The sequence below is a fragment of the Barbus barbus genome (assembly GCF_936440315.1).
Source record: "Barbus barbus genome assembly, chromosome: 46".
NCBI classification, from domain to species: domain Eukaryota; kingdom Metazoa; phylum Chordata; class Actinopteri; order Cypriniformes; family Cyprinidae; genus Barbus; species Barbus barbus.
The window spans coordinates 15911644-15927529 of NC_136724.1; the positions used below are offsets into that span (position 1 = coordinate 15911644).

General features: G+C 39.0%; 1 protein-coding gene across 1 annotated transcript in view; it reads left to right on the top strand.

The window, feature by feature from the left end:
- LOC306864663 (DNA polymerase alpha catalytic subunit-like) overlaps window positions 1-15886 on the top strand; it is a 58285-nt gene that overhangs the window by 15286 nt on the left and 27113 nt on the right. Inside the window, exons 27-33 of the mRNA XM_079408807.1 lie at window positions 9715-9747; window positions 9852-9944; window positions 10141-10346; window positions 10565-10697; window positions 11917-12048; window positions 12141-12315; window positions 13768-13949. Coding sequence (XP_079264933.1) covers window positions 9715-9747; window positions 9852-9944; window positions 10141-10346; window positions 10565-10697; window positions 11917-12048; window positions 12141-12315; window positions 13768-13949 — 954 coding nt within the window. The remainder of the gene's footprint in view (window positions 1-9714; window positions 9748-9851; window positions 9945-10140; window positions 10347-10564; window positions 10698-11916; window positions 12049-12140; window positions 12316-13767; window positions 13950-15886) is intronic.

The following is a 15886-nucleotide window of genomic DNA, read 5'->3' on the forward strand; positions in this document are numbered from 1 at the left end:
AAGTTTGCCAGGCATCTAGATTGTCATTTGAGGAGATTACAAAGATTAAACAAGTGTTTTTTTTAAACTCTAAAATATGAAATGTGGAGTTATCTGCTTTTGCTATAAAACAAACTTTTAATATGTAAAAAAAAAACATACTTTCAATTAACTTTAATTTTGTAAATTACCTGTACGTGTTTAAGTTATTACTTAATCAAAACAACCCAACTTGGAGTTATCGGTTTTTGCAAATTAACTCTTCATATATATATTTTGATCGCTCTCTCTCCTAAAAACAATTATTCGGTTCCCCTAGCACCCTTTATTTGTGAGCCTCAACACCACCTCACTAGTTTGTGAAAAAGAGAAGTGTTTTAAAGTTATTGTTTGGTTTTCATTTTTATTTGTAATCTATAGACACAATCAGGGTCATTAAAGTGATTTTATATTTCTGCTGTAAAACATGACTTCAGATTAATTTTGAGTGCAGTTTGGAATTTATTAAAACTACCTTAAGCTGTTGTGATTTAGCTAATTTTGCTCTGACAATTTGGGAAATCCCCCCTGCAGACCAGTTAGTAAGAGCCGTGCGCCTTTAGCCTTTACTAGTGCTTGTGAAGTGACGTTATGTGGCCCTTGACCTTTCCAGGGAAACATTTGTTCTGGTGCGAACCCTGTACTCCCCTGGTATGAGATGCATGCCATGGAATAGGCGTTTAGGGTTTCATGCCGAGGGGTCCGTCCTGATTGATGTGCCTAAATTTTATTTTCAGCTCTTTGTGCGGCGGCCAATGTGAAAAGCGGAGCTTCAGCTGTGGAGCTGGGGGTTTGGGTCCGGGGTTAATCAAGTGATGTTTACAACTTCTGTCGCTACTGACTGCTGACGGTTCTGGAACGTTAGTTAGCCAGACCTCTCACCCCGCCTTGCCGCCAAGCTCCGGACCCCTCTTTACCTAGTGTAGACGAGATCAAAAAGGTAAAACAAAACAAATTATGCTGTCATGGATGCCATGTCCTTGAGCCATGAATTCTTCAGATCTCGAGCGGCTGTTGGTGAGATGAGATGGGCTGTCGTTATGAGTTAGGTGTCATCTGAGTAAACATTGTTTCCTTGCTGCTCTCTCAGACGACACGTCCAGTTGTCCGAATTACAAAGGTCATTTTTAACCTTCCTAGAATAAGATGTAAGTGCCCTCCTCCCCCGTTGTAGGCATTGTTGCACGCACCGTTTGACCCTGTGGTCTTTTAGTTGGGGATTTGCTCCTGATATCACTGGACTTAACAAATAGTCACAGGGCCCAAAGCATATTTTTGGATTTGGGCGCGAGATGCAGTCAGCTTCACGTAGCTTCACGTTCCCCACACAAGTTCCTTCAAGAGCTTTGCACCTTTTAATTTAGGCCGGCATCGTGAGTGAGGTGTTATTCTTAACTAATGCCTTCTGCAGACTCTTTTAATTTTGTGTTTGATTTAACGACGCACGTTTGCTGCCTGTTTCCCCATTCGGCTTACTCAAAATGCTTCAGTTTAGCTCTAATGTAATATTCATCTTTCATTGAGATACTGGTTTTACTGTTGATAATGAATAGGTGGAAAGAATCATGTCACCCTGCATGTGTTGAGGTGCCACTCAATTTTCCAATGATGTAGTTCAGTAAACTGTAGAACATAGTGTTACGTTACACCACAGCCTCCTTTGGGAATAAAACAGAACCGCTTGTTGATTCTGAAGTCAATTAGAGCAAAGACAATTAATTAAAAAAACATGATCCATCATCCTTTATTTTGTGCCTATTTAAGGGGAAAATGTCTGTAGCAATTATTATTGTTTTTAATTTATTTAGACAGTAGTATGGTATTTTAATATATATTTATGTATATCAAAATTCTCAATTCATAAAATTCTGGCCAATACAGTTATATTTCTGGTCAATAATTATATTAATATTATGGCTTTTAACCCATAAATTGCTGATATTAAAATAGTTTTGTCTATATAAATTAAACACTACAAACTAAATTTTAAATGCTATAGGTGAATTTATGCATCTTAACATTTGAATGTATAGTTTTCATTTTAAGATTTTCTAAAAAATTACATTTAACAGGTTTTTTAAAAACTATAACTTAACACTTATTTGTGTATATAATTTATTGATTTTATTTGTTTTATCAATTTGAGTACAAGTTAAACTAAATGAAAATGGAATGTTCCCTTGGCAATTTGCTGAAATTAAATTCAAATACGTTTAACCTTATCTTTGTTTAATTTTGTTATAGATTTTATTTTAGTTAACTTGAATTTTATTTTAAATAAAAAAGTAAAGCTTTCAGTTTTAGTTAACTATAATAACCTTGCTGTCAACCAGCCCAAAATGTTCTCACTCTGGCCCCCCGCTGATGTAAAGGTCTTGTAGCCCGTGTCGAGTTTATTTGTGCCGTATGAGAAAATAGAGTGCATTGGTGTGTAAATGTATGTGTCAGCTCAAGCTCATAATTCAGAAACAAGATCTAATAAATTTTGTTGGGAAATATTGATCAGAGGTATTATGTTAGGGTTTGGGAAGGGTATGCTGTGCTCTTTTTAGTGGGATATTTTTACCTCCAGTTCTAAATGCCAGGCTAGCCGCTGAAGTGATTTTAGGCGGTCATATTAAATCAGAGAGAGGATTTGCAGTGATATTTTACCCCTCAGAGCTCAGACCCCATGTGATCTGCCCCGTTTGCTTCCACAAGGCCTATACAGAATGTGTTGCATAAATGTGTCTTTATTGACTGCCATTGTACTGTTGTCTTTGTGCGTTTGCTGTTGTTACATCCTTTAGATAATGATTTGCACATTGGCAGAGAGATGACTTTATGCAGTAATCTACCTAAAAAAATATGTTTGCATGCTACGAGGGCAATTAATTTTTGCGTGTCCCACTGTGGTTTAAATCTGCCTGTGTGTGTGTGTATGTTTTAGATCCTCTGGTCAGAGGATAGAGAGATGACAGCAGACATATTTCACCCTGACCGTGCAGTGTTGCTGTTGCTATTTGAGGCAGAGGACTGTCATCCTCAAAATGCTTTTCAGTAGGACGCTTTTCAAAACAATCGTCACCAGATACTTTCTTTTACAAGGTTTCTGTACTGCTCCAGGACTTAAAATGCCTGCTATGATGTGCACCGAAGCCAACAGAAGACCAGATGCCCCCGACGAGCAAATGGCACCACGGGGCAGAAGGAATGAACTGTTTACGAGAGCAGCCGTAGACTTCGTTTTTTCTCTTTAACCATTCCGCCGCCCGTTTGAAATGGTTGGGAAGAGATAAATGAACGTGTTAATGACAGACCTGTCGATTGGGGTGAAAAAGATTATGGCCTTATGGGTAGATGGGGCCAAACGCGCCTGTCCTGTTAGTCACTGCGATCCGAGCCAGTTGCTTCAGTTTATGGGTGGTATTTTAACACCATTTTAACTTTAGGATGCACTGCTTGGTATCGCCTTCCATTAAGTGCTTATTGGAGTCAATTTGGAGTAATATGCATTTGCAATGGCTTCTATAAAGTGAAGCATTTCCAAATTAAACTGTTAAATTGAATATTAAAATACTCTGAGACTTAATTGAATCCATCAGTATGTAATTAGGTTATGAAAAGTTGGTTTTAATATTATCTTATTTATTCTCATTTATTAATGTCATGTTGTCTTTCACTTTACATTACTGCAAATTTAAATGGAGAATGAATGCATTCATTAGTAACATTAAAAAAGCAACTAAATGAAAAAATAAAGATTGTTTACTGATGCGTCAAGGAAGAACAATTAGTCAGGTGTTTTTGCTCAGATGTGTGTGTGACAGAGGCATTAGTGATCTGATGGTAGGTTCCATAATGAACCTACCATCAGCAGAGGAACCTGAAGGTAGGTTCCTCTGCTGACTCTTTATCATGTCACGCTCCAGATGCATCCCCAGGCATGTGACGGAGAGGGTCCGGTCCCCTTTTCCGTCTTACTAACGGGCGGCTTTTGCTCCGACACAGCCGCTAATTCACTGAGCCTTGTAATTACAGTCCACTTTCGTCACTTCTGCCCGCAGTCAGACAGGGAGCTGAGAAAAGGCTAAATGGGGCACTGTTGGCCTGCCGGACAAAATACAGAATGTCGAAAATATTTACAGAAGACTTAGTGCTGTCTGTGTGTTTAATGTTTCCTGCACTGCTATTTAGAGACAGCGCCATAGCTAAAAAAGTGACATTTACTTTTGCTTGCAGTGTAAATTGAATGTAATGAGCTAAATGGGATGGGGACCCCCCCCCCCCCCCCCCCCCCCCCCAAAACAAATCTTGGGTCAAGAAATAAATAAGCCTTTATTTTGCATCTTTGCTGGCATATTAAAAACAAACACACACTATTGTTCAAAGGTTCTTTGATATTTACATATATATAAATTGATACTTTTATTCATAATTTAGATAAAGACATTTTTTCAAACAACTTTATCACCAAATTAGCATTTTTAACTGAGCCCCAGCTTTTGAACGTCCGATTCACTACCAAAAGACTCTTATAAGCTAGTTCTTTTATTAAATCTGTCAAAGTGATTCTAATTCTAATTAATCTTTGGTGGAATCAGTTATTGGTTTACTGAATTAATGTGTGACTCACTTACTATGCTTTTTCACGTGTCTCTTAAAATGAATCGTTGTTACTGTATGCTAAACTATATGGACCACATTATAACATTTCGTTTGTTAGACATTTGTTACTGAATTTCGAGGCCTAGTTAAATTGGCACATTCACAGATTTTCTCCCTTAAAAGATTTTAAAAGATAATATTGTTAGTGATCGACTGATATTGGTTTTTATACCCGATACTATTTATTTGCATGTTTATGTGTCCGATAACCGATATGCAGAACCGATATTGATTTACTGTTATAAAGTAAATAAATAACTGAGTTAAGGAAGTCCATACTTCACTTAGGGTTTTCCTCCTTTCAGTTATCTTAACAACAACAAAAAAGGTTGAGAATTAACAGTTTTTCATGTTAAATTTAATCTTCATATTACAAACCAATAAAACCTTTTTATTTTATAAAAAGCATCATCAGCAACACTGATATTAACAATGAGCAAAAGAATGTCTAATGTTTTCAAATGGAGAAAATAAAGGACAGGAGTCATATGAACTTCATTTTAAACTACAGTTTTAGGTTTATAAGCGGTTTAATAGGATAAAGAGTGAAGAATAATTCACTGGATAATATTCTCTAGAATACTGAAATAGGCTATAACAAACAAAGCATCGTATTTTAATGCATTTCTCAACTGGTATGTTATATCAGAATTATTCAAATGTTTTTCTCGTTCTAGATTATGAAAAGCCTGCCGACAGCGCGGTTTGTCTATGAATTTACACAGAACTATACTCAAACTGCGATCGCTCGCGGGGATAATAAATAATTAATTTCCATAGAGATGTATTTATTTAGATGTTTATTGGTGAAATAATGGTTATATAGTAAATGTTAATATAATTTAGCGTGTTTCAAACAAGTGAATCTTGTTAAACGTTACATGCGGTGGCCGTGCTGGAGCATTTCCTGAGCATCAACCCGCTGAGTGAGCAGCAATATGAAAGTGGCTTTACGAGACTAATGATGAGCATGTACAACAGAGAGAGAATTAAATTCAGCGCTTTTATTTCCAACATGTGCTCATTCATGGCTGTATTTAATTCATGCAAAGCTACGTCTTTATTGGGAGAGGACTTGACGGATTAGCCGACGTGACTCGTCTTCACGAGACGCTTTTATTTCCAACATGCACTCATTCTTGGCTGCATATTATTTAATTCAGGTAAAGTTACGTCTTTATTGGGAGAGGACTTGACGGATTATTTTACGTGACTCTGTGAGTTTGTCTCTATTTTTTAGAGCCAAGCTGCATAAACTGCATATCAGGCATTTGTGTAATACATCTAATTGCTTATGTTAAATAAAGTTTACTAACTACAGCAAATGAAGTACCTGTGCATGCTGTTGTTGTTGTCTCGTCTCCCCTCAGACATGCTGGTAATGGCGAACCTGCGCGCAATTCTCAAAACGACCACAAGATGGCGGCATTTATCGGTGAATCCGATATTACAAAATTGATGTCCGATTATGGTAAAATGCCTAAACATCGGAAAAATATTGGTAAATCGATATATCAGTCGCTCTCTAAATATTGTTTTAATATACTATGACATCGGAGTCCAATAAATGACGCTTCATTGCAGAGGCTCTGTGCCTTCTGTATGTTTACTCTCAGATGTGTTGGTCGGCATGTGTTTTAAGACGAGCCGTCTCCACTCATTTCTGAGCCATAGTCAAATGACTTGTCTTTCAGCTCTAGGGGCCCCCCTCCACCCAATCTTTTTCTGTTGTCATAATACACCAACATACAGTACTGTGGCGATGGAAACATATACAAACATAATCTAACTCATCACTGTAGCCTCTTTTAAGCGCTTTTCTTTTTTTACTGGTGCCTCTATCCCTCCAATTCTCCTTTTCCCAACTCGTTTAATATCTGTCTGCGTCAGCTTTACAGGTGCAGCTAAATGAACTGTGTAATACAGTATACAGTTGCGTTGCTAAGTAGCTGTAACTTTATGGCTCCCTCTGAAGTAAACTCGCACCTGCACAAGGTCAGAAACACTCACACAGACAGATGGTGTATGAATTTAAGTGTGGGCTCTAAGGGTACCGCTGGAGAGCCGGGTGCGAAGCACAGGCAGGGGACAAGAGCCATCCCAGCCTTCTGTGAAGTCTCTGTGATCCCACCTAGCGTTCACCTAGGTGAATTATGCATTACATTTAGTGGTGCTTGATATGCCACGTATTACTACTATTGCAGTCACACTTGTTGTTTGACAAAATTTGGCAGGCGTTTACATGGGAATCCCCACAGTCAAAAGTTGGGGGAAAAAGTTGCTCACCAAGAGCAACTTGATGTTGGGCCTTTTTGGCTGCAAAGTTTCACAGAAATGTTGCTATTGTGACTGTACCTTCAGGTCAGGGAGGTCGACAAAGGGAAGTCGTGGCCTAATGGTTAGAGAGTTGGACTCGTGATCCAAAGGTTGCGGGTTCGAGTCTCGGGCCGGCAGGAATTGTAGGTGGGGGGAGTGAATGTCCAGCGCTCTCTCCACCCTCAATACCACGACTGAGGTGCCCTTGACGAAGGCACCGAACCTCCAACGGCTCCCCGGGCGCTGCAGCATAAAATGGCTGCCCACTGCTCCGGGTGTATGTTCACGGTGTGTGTTCACTGCTGTGTGTGTGCACGTTGGATGGGTTAAATGCAGAGCACGAATTCCGAGTATGGGTCACCATACTTGGCTGAATGTCACTTCACTTCACTTCACTTCACTTCAGGTACATTATGGGCTCTTTTGAATTGGGCAAAGTAAGCAGCTACTCAGGTCACCCTTAAAGACTAAGAACAGAACATGTCGCAACACTTTGGCAGCGACTTTTGTACTGGCAAGTACTTACATATTCTTCTACAAGTCTAATCTATATCGTGATCCAGTTTTGAAAATGCAAAAATGGAAGGCACACCAGCAGCAAACCACACATAACAGATGTTTAATCCTGCTTAATTAGTTGTGTGTTTCTGTGTGTTTTGGGGTGACCTTGGCTATGTTGGTTAATGCCGACAGCTATTTTGTTATTACTCAGACCTGACCTCCTCCTTCCCTCTGGGAGGCATGTTACACCTCATAAAGCATGCTTAAGTCCTGCTCCAGTTTCAAGGAGTGGAGCTTCCCGTGCTCTGAAATAGCCTCGTCCTTGTCCCTCTGAGGGCTTGGGTTTGGCTATGGTGTGTGTGCTGGGGGGCATGAATCCTGGTGTCTTGCTCGATTGCTGTTGACAGGCTGCAGTGTGTCCCTGTCTCTTTGAGGCCTCAGATTAGCGCCCCTTATTCCCCTGGCGAAACCCCCACCTGTCCGAGTCCCTCTCCCATAGAGGTCACCCTGCATGCCGGCACAGTGGCTGTGGGGTGTTATGTTTAAAGCTGGACACCCTGAGTAAACATTCACTGTTATCATGACACTTCAGATATGTACAGTCTCTCTGTCTACCTGTTACTGTCTGCAGTGGGTTTGTGGGACAGATTTGTCACCTTTCTTTTCATTTTTGAGGCCACTTGCAAAGAGTTCTAAAATAAAGGATTGACAGGAAAAATGACGAAAAAAATTATTTAATGAAAAGAAATATTCTTTTTTTAAAATCAGAATTTGGTCATATTCCAATTATAAATGTCTCATGTAAGGCAAAATTCCAGTTTTGAGAATTCCAAATATGACCGTTATATTCCAAATAAGGATTTAATATGACAAAAAGAAGGAATACAGGCAGTATTCGCTTTTTTTGTCATGTTAAATCTTTATTTGGAATATACACACTGATGGAATACTAATTTTTATCTGTTTTATTCTAAGTTTTATTCTATAATAAAATTAATAAACTACCTTTTTAAGATTAATTTTTTTTTTTTTAAATGAATACTTATATATTCAGTAAGGATTTCTTAAATCGATCAAAAGTGACATTAACGACAAATCTATTTCAAATAAATGCTGTTGTATGTGTTGTCCATGAGATTTATTTGAAATATAAATAAATATATATATATATATATATATATATATATATATATATATATATATATATATATATATATATATATATATAATATTATTATTATTATTTATTTTTTTTAGCACAAAGAACATTTAATGCATTTGAATGTGCTATTCATTAAATAATCTAAAAAAAAAATGTACCACGATATCTGCGAAATATTAAACTGCACAACTGTTTTCAGCAGTGATAAGAAATGTGGAATTTTCTTAAGGATCAGTTTTTTAAAATTGTAATGATATTTCACAATATTACTGTTTTCTTTTTTTTCTTTTTGTAATTACAAGAAGATTTCATTTTCTTTTAAACCTTTTTTTGACTTCAATATTGATTGTAATCAGAAAGTGACATGTAAATACAGTCAGCTGGGAGCTGTGATTTGAAACTTTTTTCCCCAAATGAGCACCATGACTCTGACCACTAAGCCTTTTTTTCCTCCATTTTTTTTAGCCTCCGTTTATTTTTTCTTTTGCCTCTTATGTATTCTTTTTTTCTTCTTGTGCTACACTTTTACCTCCCTCTGTCTGCCCTTCATTTTTTCCTTTTGTCTCTCTCATTTTCTCTGACAGCTGTGGTTTGCATGGGTCTCCCTCTGCAGCTGGACAACCCTCCCCTTCTCTCACTCTCTCTCTTTTTCTCGTCATGCAGTCCAGTGGTGATTAAGACTATTAGGCCTTATAATGACTCTGCTAGTGTGTGGGTTTGGAGCCCCATTTCAGTGCAGCTAATAGACCTCTTAGCCAATTATCCTCCATTTAGAAGCAAATCACAGAGGCTTTTTCTCTCCCCCTTTGATAAATGTTGAATTACTGAATAGATTTGCTAATTAAATTCTTTGTGTTTTGCATGTGCGAGTCCTCATGTTCGTGTGTTTGAGTTTACGAATGTCCGCTTTTTCCCCCCGTAGTATTTCTTGCTGATAAATGTATATTTGCCGAAGTGAGTGGGTTTGTTTGACGTTCCAGTTTGACCGATTTGAAATTGATATTGTTCTCTACTTTCTGTGTTTAGTGTTTGTGTTTCCCGAGTGACATGCAGTCTTTTGTCTCCCGCAGATTTTGATGCACACCAAAGAAATGGTGCAGAGGGTGAGTCATGATTGGTGTATGTTACAGTAATAATTAAGCGGCACTTGCCGTGTTTGTTATTTGTAAGCCGTGCGTGGGTTTGACGGTTTACGGTTCTTCCTCAGATGAATCTGGAGGTCATATACGGGGATACCGACTCCATCATGATCAACACCAACAGCACCAATCTGGAGGAGGTCTTCAAACTGGGAAACAAGGTAAGGTTTTTGGGGGAAAGGGAGGGGGAGTTATGCACGTCTCACAGAAAAATGCATTATTGGATTTTTAAAGCTTGAATGAGTCTGACATTAATGATTGAGACATCACTGACAGTCAGGAGAAAATTCAACCAACCATTCAGCAATTGAATAAATGTGTCTCTGTGCGTGTGTGTGTGTGTGTATGTGCGTGTAGGTGAAAAGCGAGGTGAATAAACTCTATAAGCTTCTGGAGATTGACATTGACGGCGTGTTTAAGTCTCTTCTGCTGCTGAAGAAGAAGAAATACGCAGCACTGATGGTTGAGCCTCAGGGAGATGGCAAATACACCACAAAACAAGAGCTCAAAGGCCTGGACATTGTGCGCAGAGACTGGTGTGACCTGGCCAAAGAGTGTGGCAAGTCAGTGCACTGAAATACAGATCATTAGCCCTATCTGTCCTTTATAAAGACAGTAATGTAGTAGTAATCTTTCTTGATCTTCTTGAAGCTCCTGACACCAAGACAAATTCCTTGTATGTGAAAACACACATGCCAACAAAGCTCTTTCTGATACTGATTCTGTATATAGTCTTTTGTAATACTGTTGTGATTTTATGATCCTTTTCCCTTTCATCTAGTTATGTGATTGGTCAGATTCTGTCAGACCAGAACCGTGACACCATCGTAGAGAACATTCAGAAACATCTGATTGAGGTTGGAGAGAAGGTGGCCAATGGCAGTATTCCACTCAATAAGTTTGAGATACACAAGGTAAAGGACTGAATTAGAAACAGGCTTTTTGCAGATTGGTTCAGCTATGAAAAAGGAAAATATCTACACCAGTGGTGTAGCCAGAATTTTCATTTGGGGAGGGGGGGGGGGGGGGGGCATCTTAAAATGAGGGTGCCGCTCTATATTACATGTAGGCTATAATGTCAATATTAAATGTGCACATTTTCAAGTGTTTGTGCGGCGTGTGGAAGCTGAATAGCAGCTCGCTTAGCCTATACTGCATGACAGTTAAAGCCTGGTTTATACTCGCACTGCCAGAGGAATACTCGGACTGATTTGAGTGATTTTTAGTGCTGGAAACCTATTTATCCTTTGCTGAAACTTCCGCATCTTCATGGAGAGCACGGGTCTAGGTTGCTTAGAAAAGGCAGATGCCACGGGAGCGCAAGCATATCGCGCGAGCTACAGAATGCTTTGAAAGGAGGAGAAAGCGACACGCCTAGCGTTTTCATCGTGTTTTTAGGCGCGGCATATGAATGGCCCCGCGCTACTATTTGAATCCTCCGCTTTTCGAACGCAGAAGTGTGATAAAGACTTCAAAGTTTAAGCAATCAGAAATCTGAGGGGGCCGGACATGTAAATGAGGGCTACGCCACTGATCTACACTACTAGTTAAAAGATTGGAGAACCTTAACCGCTCAAAATAAAAAAAAAACAACAAATAGTGTGGTAATTATGTAGTGACTGGAATCGCTTAAAATACTATTCAGAAGTTTAGGCTTTTTAAAAAAAAAAAAAAGTTAAACAATATTGCGAAATATTACAACTGAATTTAATTTATTCATGTGATGGCAAAGCTGAATTTTCATCAGTCATTACTCCATTCTTCAGTGTCACATGATCCTTTAGAAATCATTCTAATATACTATTATTATTATTAATTTTGAAAAATGGTTGTTCCTTAATTTTATTTTAAATTATACTTTTTTTCATCATTCTATGAATATGAAGTTTAAATGAGCAGCTTTTATGTAAAGCAAAAATAATCTATTACTCTAACTTCATAAAGTAATATATATTTCATATGTTTATTTATGTAGTTGTGTAAAGATTGGAACAAAACTCATTTAAAATGAGGAGAGTTCAAACCATTTAAAACATTTTAATAACTTGAGTTTTTTAAGGTCATGGGAACAATTTCATGGCTGTCTCATGAAGTGCATTCAAGGGAGTTTTTTTTCTTTTCTTTTCTTTTCAGTCCCTTACAAAGGATCCTCAGGACTACCCTGACAAGAAGAGTCTCCCCCATGTCCATGTTGCCCTCTGGATCAACTCCCAGGGTGGGAAGAAGGTTAAAGCGGGTGACACCGTTTCTTATGTCATCTGTCAGGTGAGTGACCAGTGTATTTGTACTTCTGACTCTAAAATTTGGCAGTAAACCCACACTAACCTTCCCCCACTGCCTGTGCATTCCTCTGTTAGGACGGTTCAAACCTGGCAGCCAGTCAGAGGGCGTATGCCCTGGAACAGCTACAGAAGCAGCCAGGACTCAGCCTGGACACACAGTACTACCTATCCCAGCAGGTGCACCCTGTGGTGGGCCGAATCTGTGAGCCTATCGAAGGCATTGATGCAGTGCTTATTGCTACATGGCTTGGTGAGACAGTCTGTCTGGCTCAGTATTGGTTATATTTTGCCAGAAAGGACATCTGAATTAGGATCAGTTTCCATTTTTTGCTCATTTCATTTTGCTCATGATGAGCAGCATGTATTATAGTATAGATATTGAATTGTTTTTTTTAACCTCACTGTAATCTCTGGACGTTTTAACTGCCGTTGTAAAATTAGTGAAGCTTTAGTTATTTAAATTATTTTAATTTTATGTATTTGTTTTTATTCATTAAATAAACATATTTTAACTGATGTAAGTTAACAAATCATTAATGAATAGATTTTGTTTACGTATTTGTTTTTATTATTTAAAAAATTTTAAGAGTAAGGTTATATGTTAGTTGGTTTGTAAACATGTTAATTTCAGAGCATTAAACATATCAAGTATATATGTTGTTTTCTTTTCCCTAGCAGCTGAGATCCCATTTACCCCCAGATGGAAAATCAGTTTCTTTAAAAAGTGCCTGAACCCTTGCCATTCTGTCTCCATGACAACAGACCCTGGTGGTTTGGTATCCTGCCATTGGGTCCAAAACTCAGACACTAATTCGATCTCCCCACTGTGTCACCAGAACCAAGTAGCTGGTTTCCTTAATTACTTAACGGTTAGCAACACATTTACGCCACATTTGCTTCCAGAATATCCCGATCAACTGCTTCTCAAGTAGTCATGTAAAACAGTCTCACAATACACACAATATTCTGTGTTCAATCCTAACTACAGTTCATGCACCACCCTGTTCCCTTGACCGCAGATGTGTGTCTGTGTGTGTGTGTGTGTGTGAGACATGCTGCATGTGTACCTGTAGATGGCAGCAGCACTCGGGTGTCAGTGGGTTTGGATCCTCAGAGACGGCGGTTAATCCCCGAAGTCTCATAGTCAACACTTACTTATGTGCTCATTTATTCACTTAGCCAAATTACCCAGGGGGACGTAGGCTGTTTTTCCGTGCTCTAGTAGTGTTCGGTGTCACCTGGGGGGATTAAATGGAGATTCAGCTGCTGTCTCTTAATGATTTGATGATCTCAGCTGCCTGGGAAAAATCAGATAGCTGCGCTTTCTCTACCCCTCCTCTTTCCCCTTATTATGTTTCCAGTTTATTCTTATCGTTCGCTAGTCTCCCTCTTCTTGCCTCCTGTAGCCATGCCACCTTCTCTTTCTTTCTGTCCCTTTATCCTCTTTCAGCTTTTCCCTTTGCCCCTCTTTCCGTCACTGTCCATAAATACATCCATGGGGAAGTCTGAGCCTGCACGGTATTATTGCCAACACACCGGAATTACATTTCAACCTAGAATGTCACAAACTTGAACTGCTGACTTTTTTGTGTTTATTTACATAGCTGTTTCCTTTGCTATCTGATGCTAAATATGGAGCTTGTGGTTTGAGTGTTTTTTTAAGAGATTCACAACTTGAACTTTTCTTTACCTACTTGTCCAGGGCTCGACCCAAGTCACTTCCGAGCTCAACAGCAGCAGCAACGTGAGGACGAAGTGGACAATTTTCTGGGTGCATCAGCCCAGCTTACTGACGAAGAGCGCTACCGTGATTGCGAGAGGTTTACTTTCACTTGCCCTGACTGTGGTACCGAAAACATGTACGACAACGTGTTTGAAGGGGCGGTGAGTTATCAGCACTCATATTCACATCCATTAGCAGACCTGATCTTATCGGTCAGCAAAATGCCAAGCAGTCCATCCTGATTCATGCATTTCTCACCGTTCAATTGCGTCCTACCTTAACTTCCTGTTAAATATTGTGTAATGACAGGTAACAATAAATTTAAGCAGCGCAGGTGATTACTTCCTCCGCTTCAGGCTTTTACCGGCCTATTAATTTCAGAGCCACACACTTTATTTATAGAGGCTTGGCAGAGCTGGGCAGGGGGGAGAGAGGTTTTGCCGGGGTATATTCCTGGAGCTCTTCAGTACACAGGATGTCCGTCATACTCCAGGCCGAGGTCAGCGGGGGCTAGAGGAGCATGTGTAATCTGCCTCTAATTAAGGGTCCGCACACACGCACATGCTCATGCACAGCTTTCTCTTGTCCAAGACTCATAAAAAGTGACATTGACCCCCCTCTCCACTGGGCTGATCTCTGTCCTCCTAGCTGTTTAGAGATTTTGCACGCTCCAGGCCAGGGAAGGCTTGGAATTCTGGGAAAAACTGGTTGGCATTTATGCGGACTATAACTTAGAAATGCGTTACAAGCCCTAATGGACTTTAATCAGGTAAACACCATATTTAAACTGACGTAAATGAAAATAAGGCTATGAATGTAGTACAGACCAATCAATAGATTGTTACTGTTTTTTATTTGGTTCTATTTTACACGTTTTTAGGAAACATGGGTTTTATTGTGAGTGTGTGTGTTGATTTTGGAACAGATGGCACTGACCCACAGTACCCAACTAAACAACTTTGTTGTTGTTTTTTTAATGCCAAAAATGACTCTTGAATTAGGTTCAGTCCCCCCTTTTTCCCAATTTCTTTTGTCATGAAGAGTGACTCCAGTACGGATCTTAGATTAATCATCCCTATCTCATGGCAATTCATACATTTTTGACAAGGTGGCTAATTTGTACAAATTCGTAATACTGCACTTGTGCGAATTCATACAATTTGTGAAAAATCGTACGTATTTTACGGGTGGCAAATTCGTAGGAATTCGTACAAAGGACCACATGTAACCCCGCCCCTAAACTTAACCGTCACAGAAATCGTACGAGTGAAGTTGTATGAATTAGCCACCTCGTAAAATATGTACGAATTGGCTGTGAAATAGCGTTGGATTAATTGCTTTCTGCTTCACTGAAAACAGACACATTTTAACTAACTTTTTTAAATTTATAAACCATTTATTTTACCATTACAACAAAACTTTGAAACTCTTACAGTTATGTATCTTTAACTACTATTGCAATTTAAGTTGTTGTTTTTTTAGTTTATTACAGTATTTTAACATTTCTCTGTTTGGTTCAATTGGATCATATCCAGTGGTTCAGTGTCTAAATACATCATCTAGGCTGATTCAGTAAGAAATTGAGTTGTCTGATTCACCAGGCAGTTCAACTGAGTCATTAAGAAACCACAACTGAGTGGTTTGTTCACAAATTGGGCAGCCCTGTGTGCTCACTTAAAAATATTTAACCATAGTACTGCAGATTTATCTGTGAAACGAGGGCACTTCTGAATAGCAGTGCAGGAGTCATTGAAGCCATTGAACAGACTATATTTAGCCTATATCTTTCACTGCCTTGTTTTCATATTCAGCATGGCGTCTACCCTGACTAAGCTCTATTGGTGTTTTTATAAATATCCATATCCAGTGTACACTTTAAAGCATGTGGTACCACATGTATTTTATGTTGGTGAATAAACAAGCTTGTTACATGTACTCCCGATAAGGTATCTAATAATTAGGAGTACAGGGTTATAGCGGAGCTCTGGTTAAAGGGAGTGCACTGATGAAAGGAAGGCTTGAAAGAACAGCCTTGACTCAGTCACTGCAGATCGTTCTCTTATCAGAGCCAGCCGTGGAGAGAGGGAGGAGGACAACA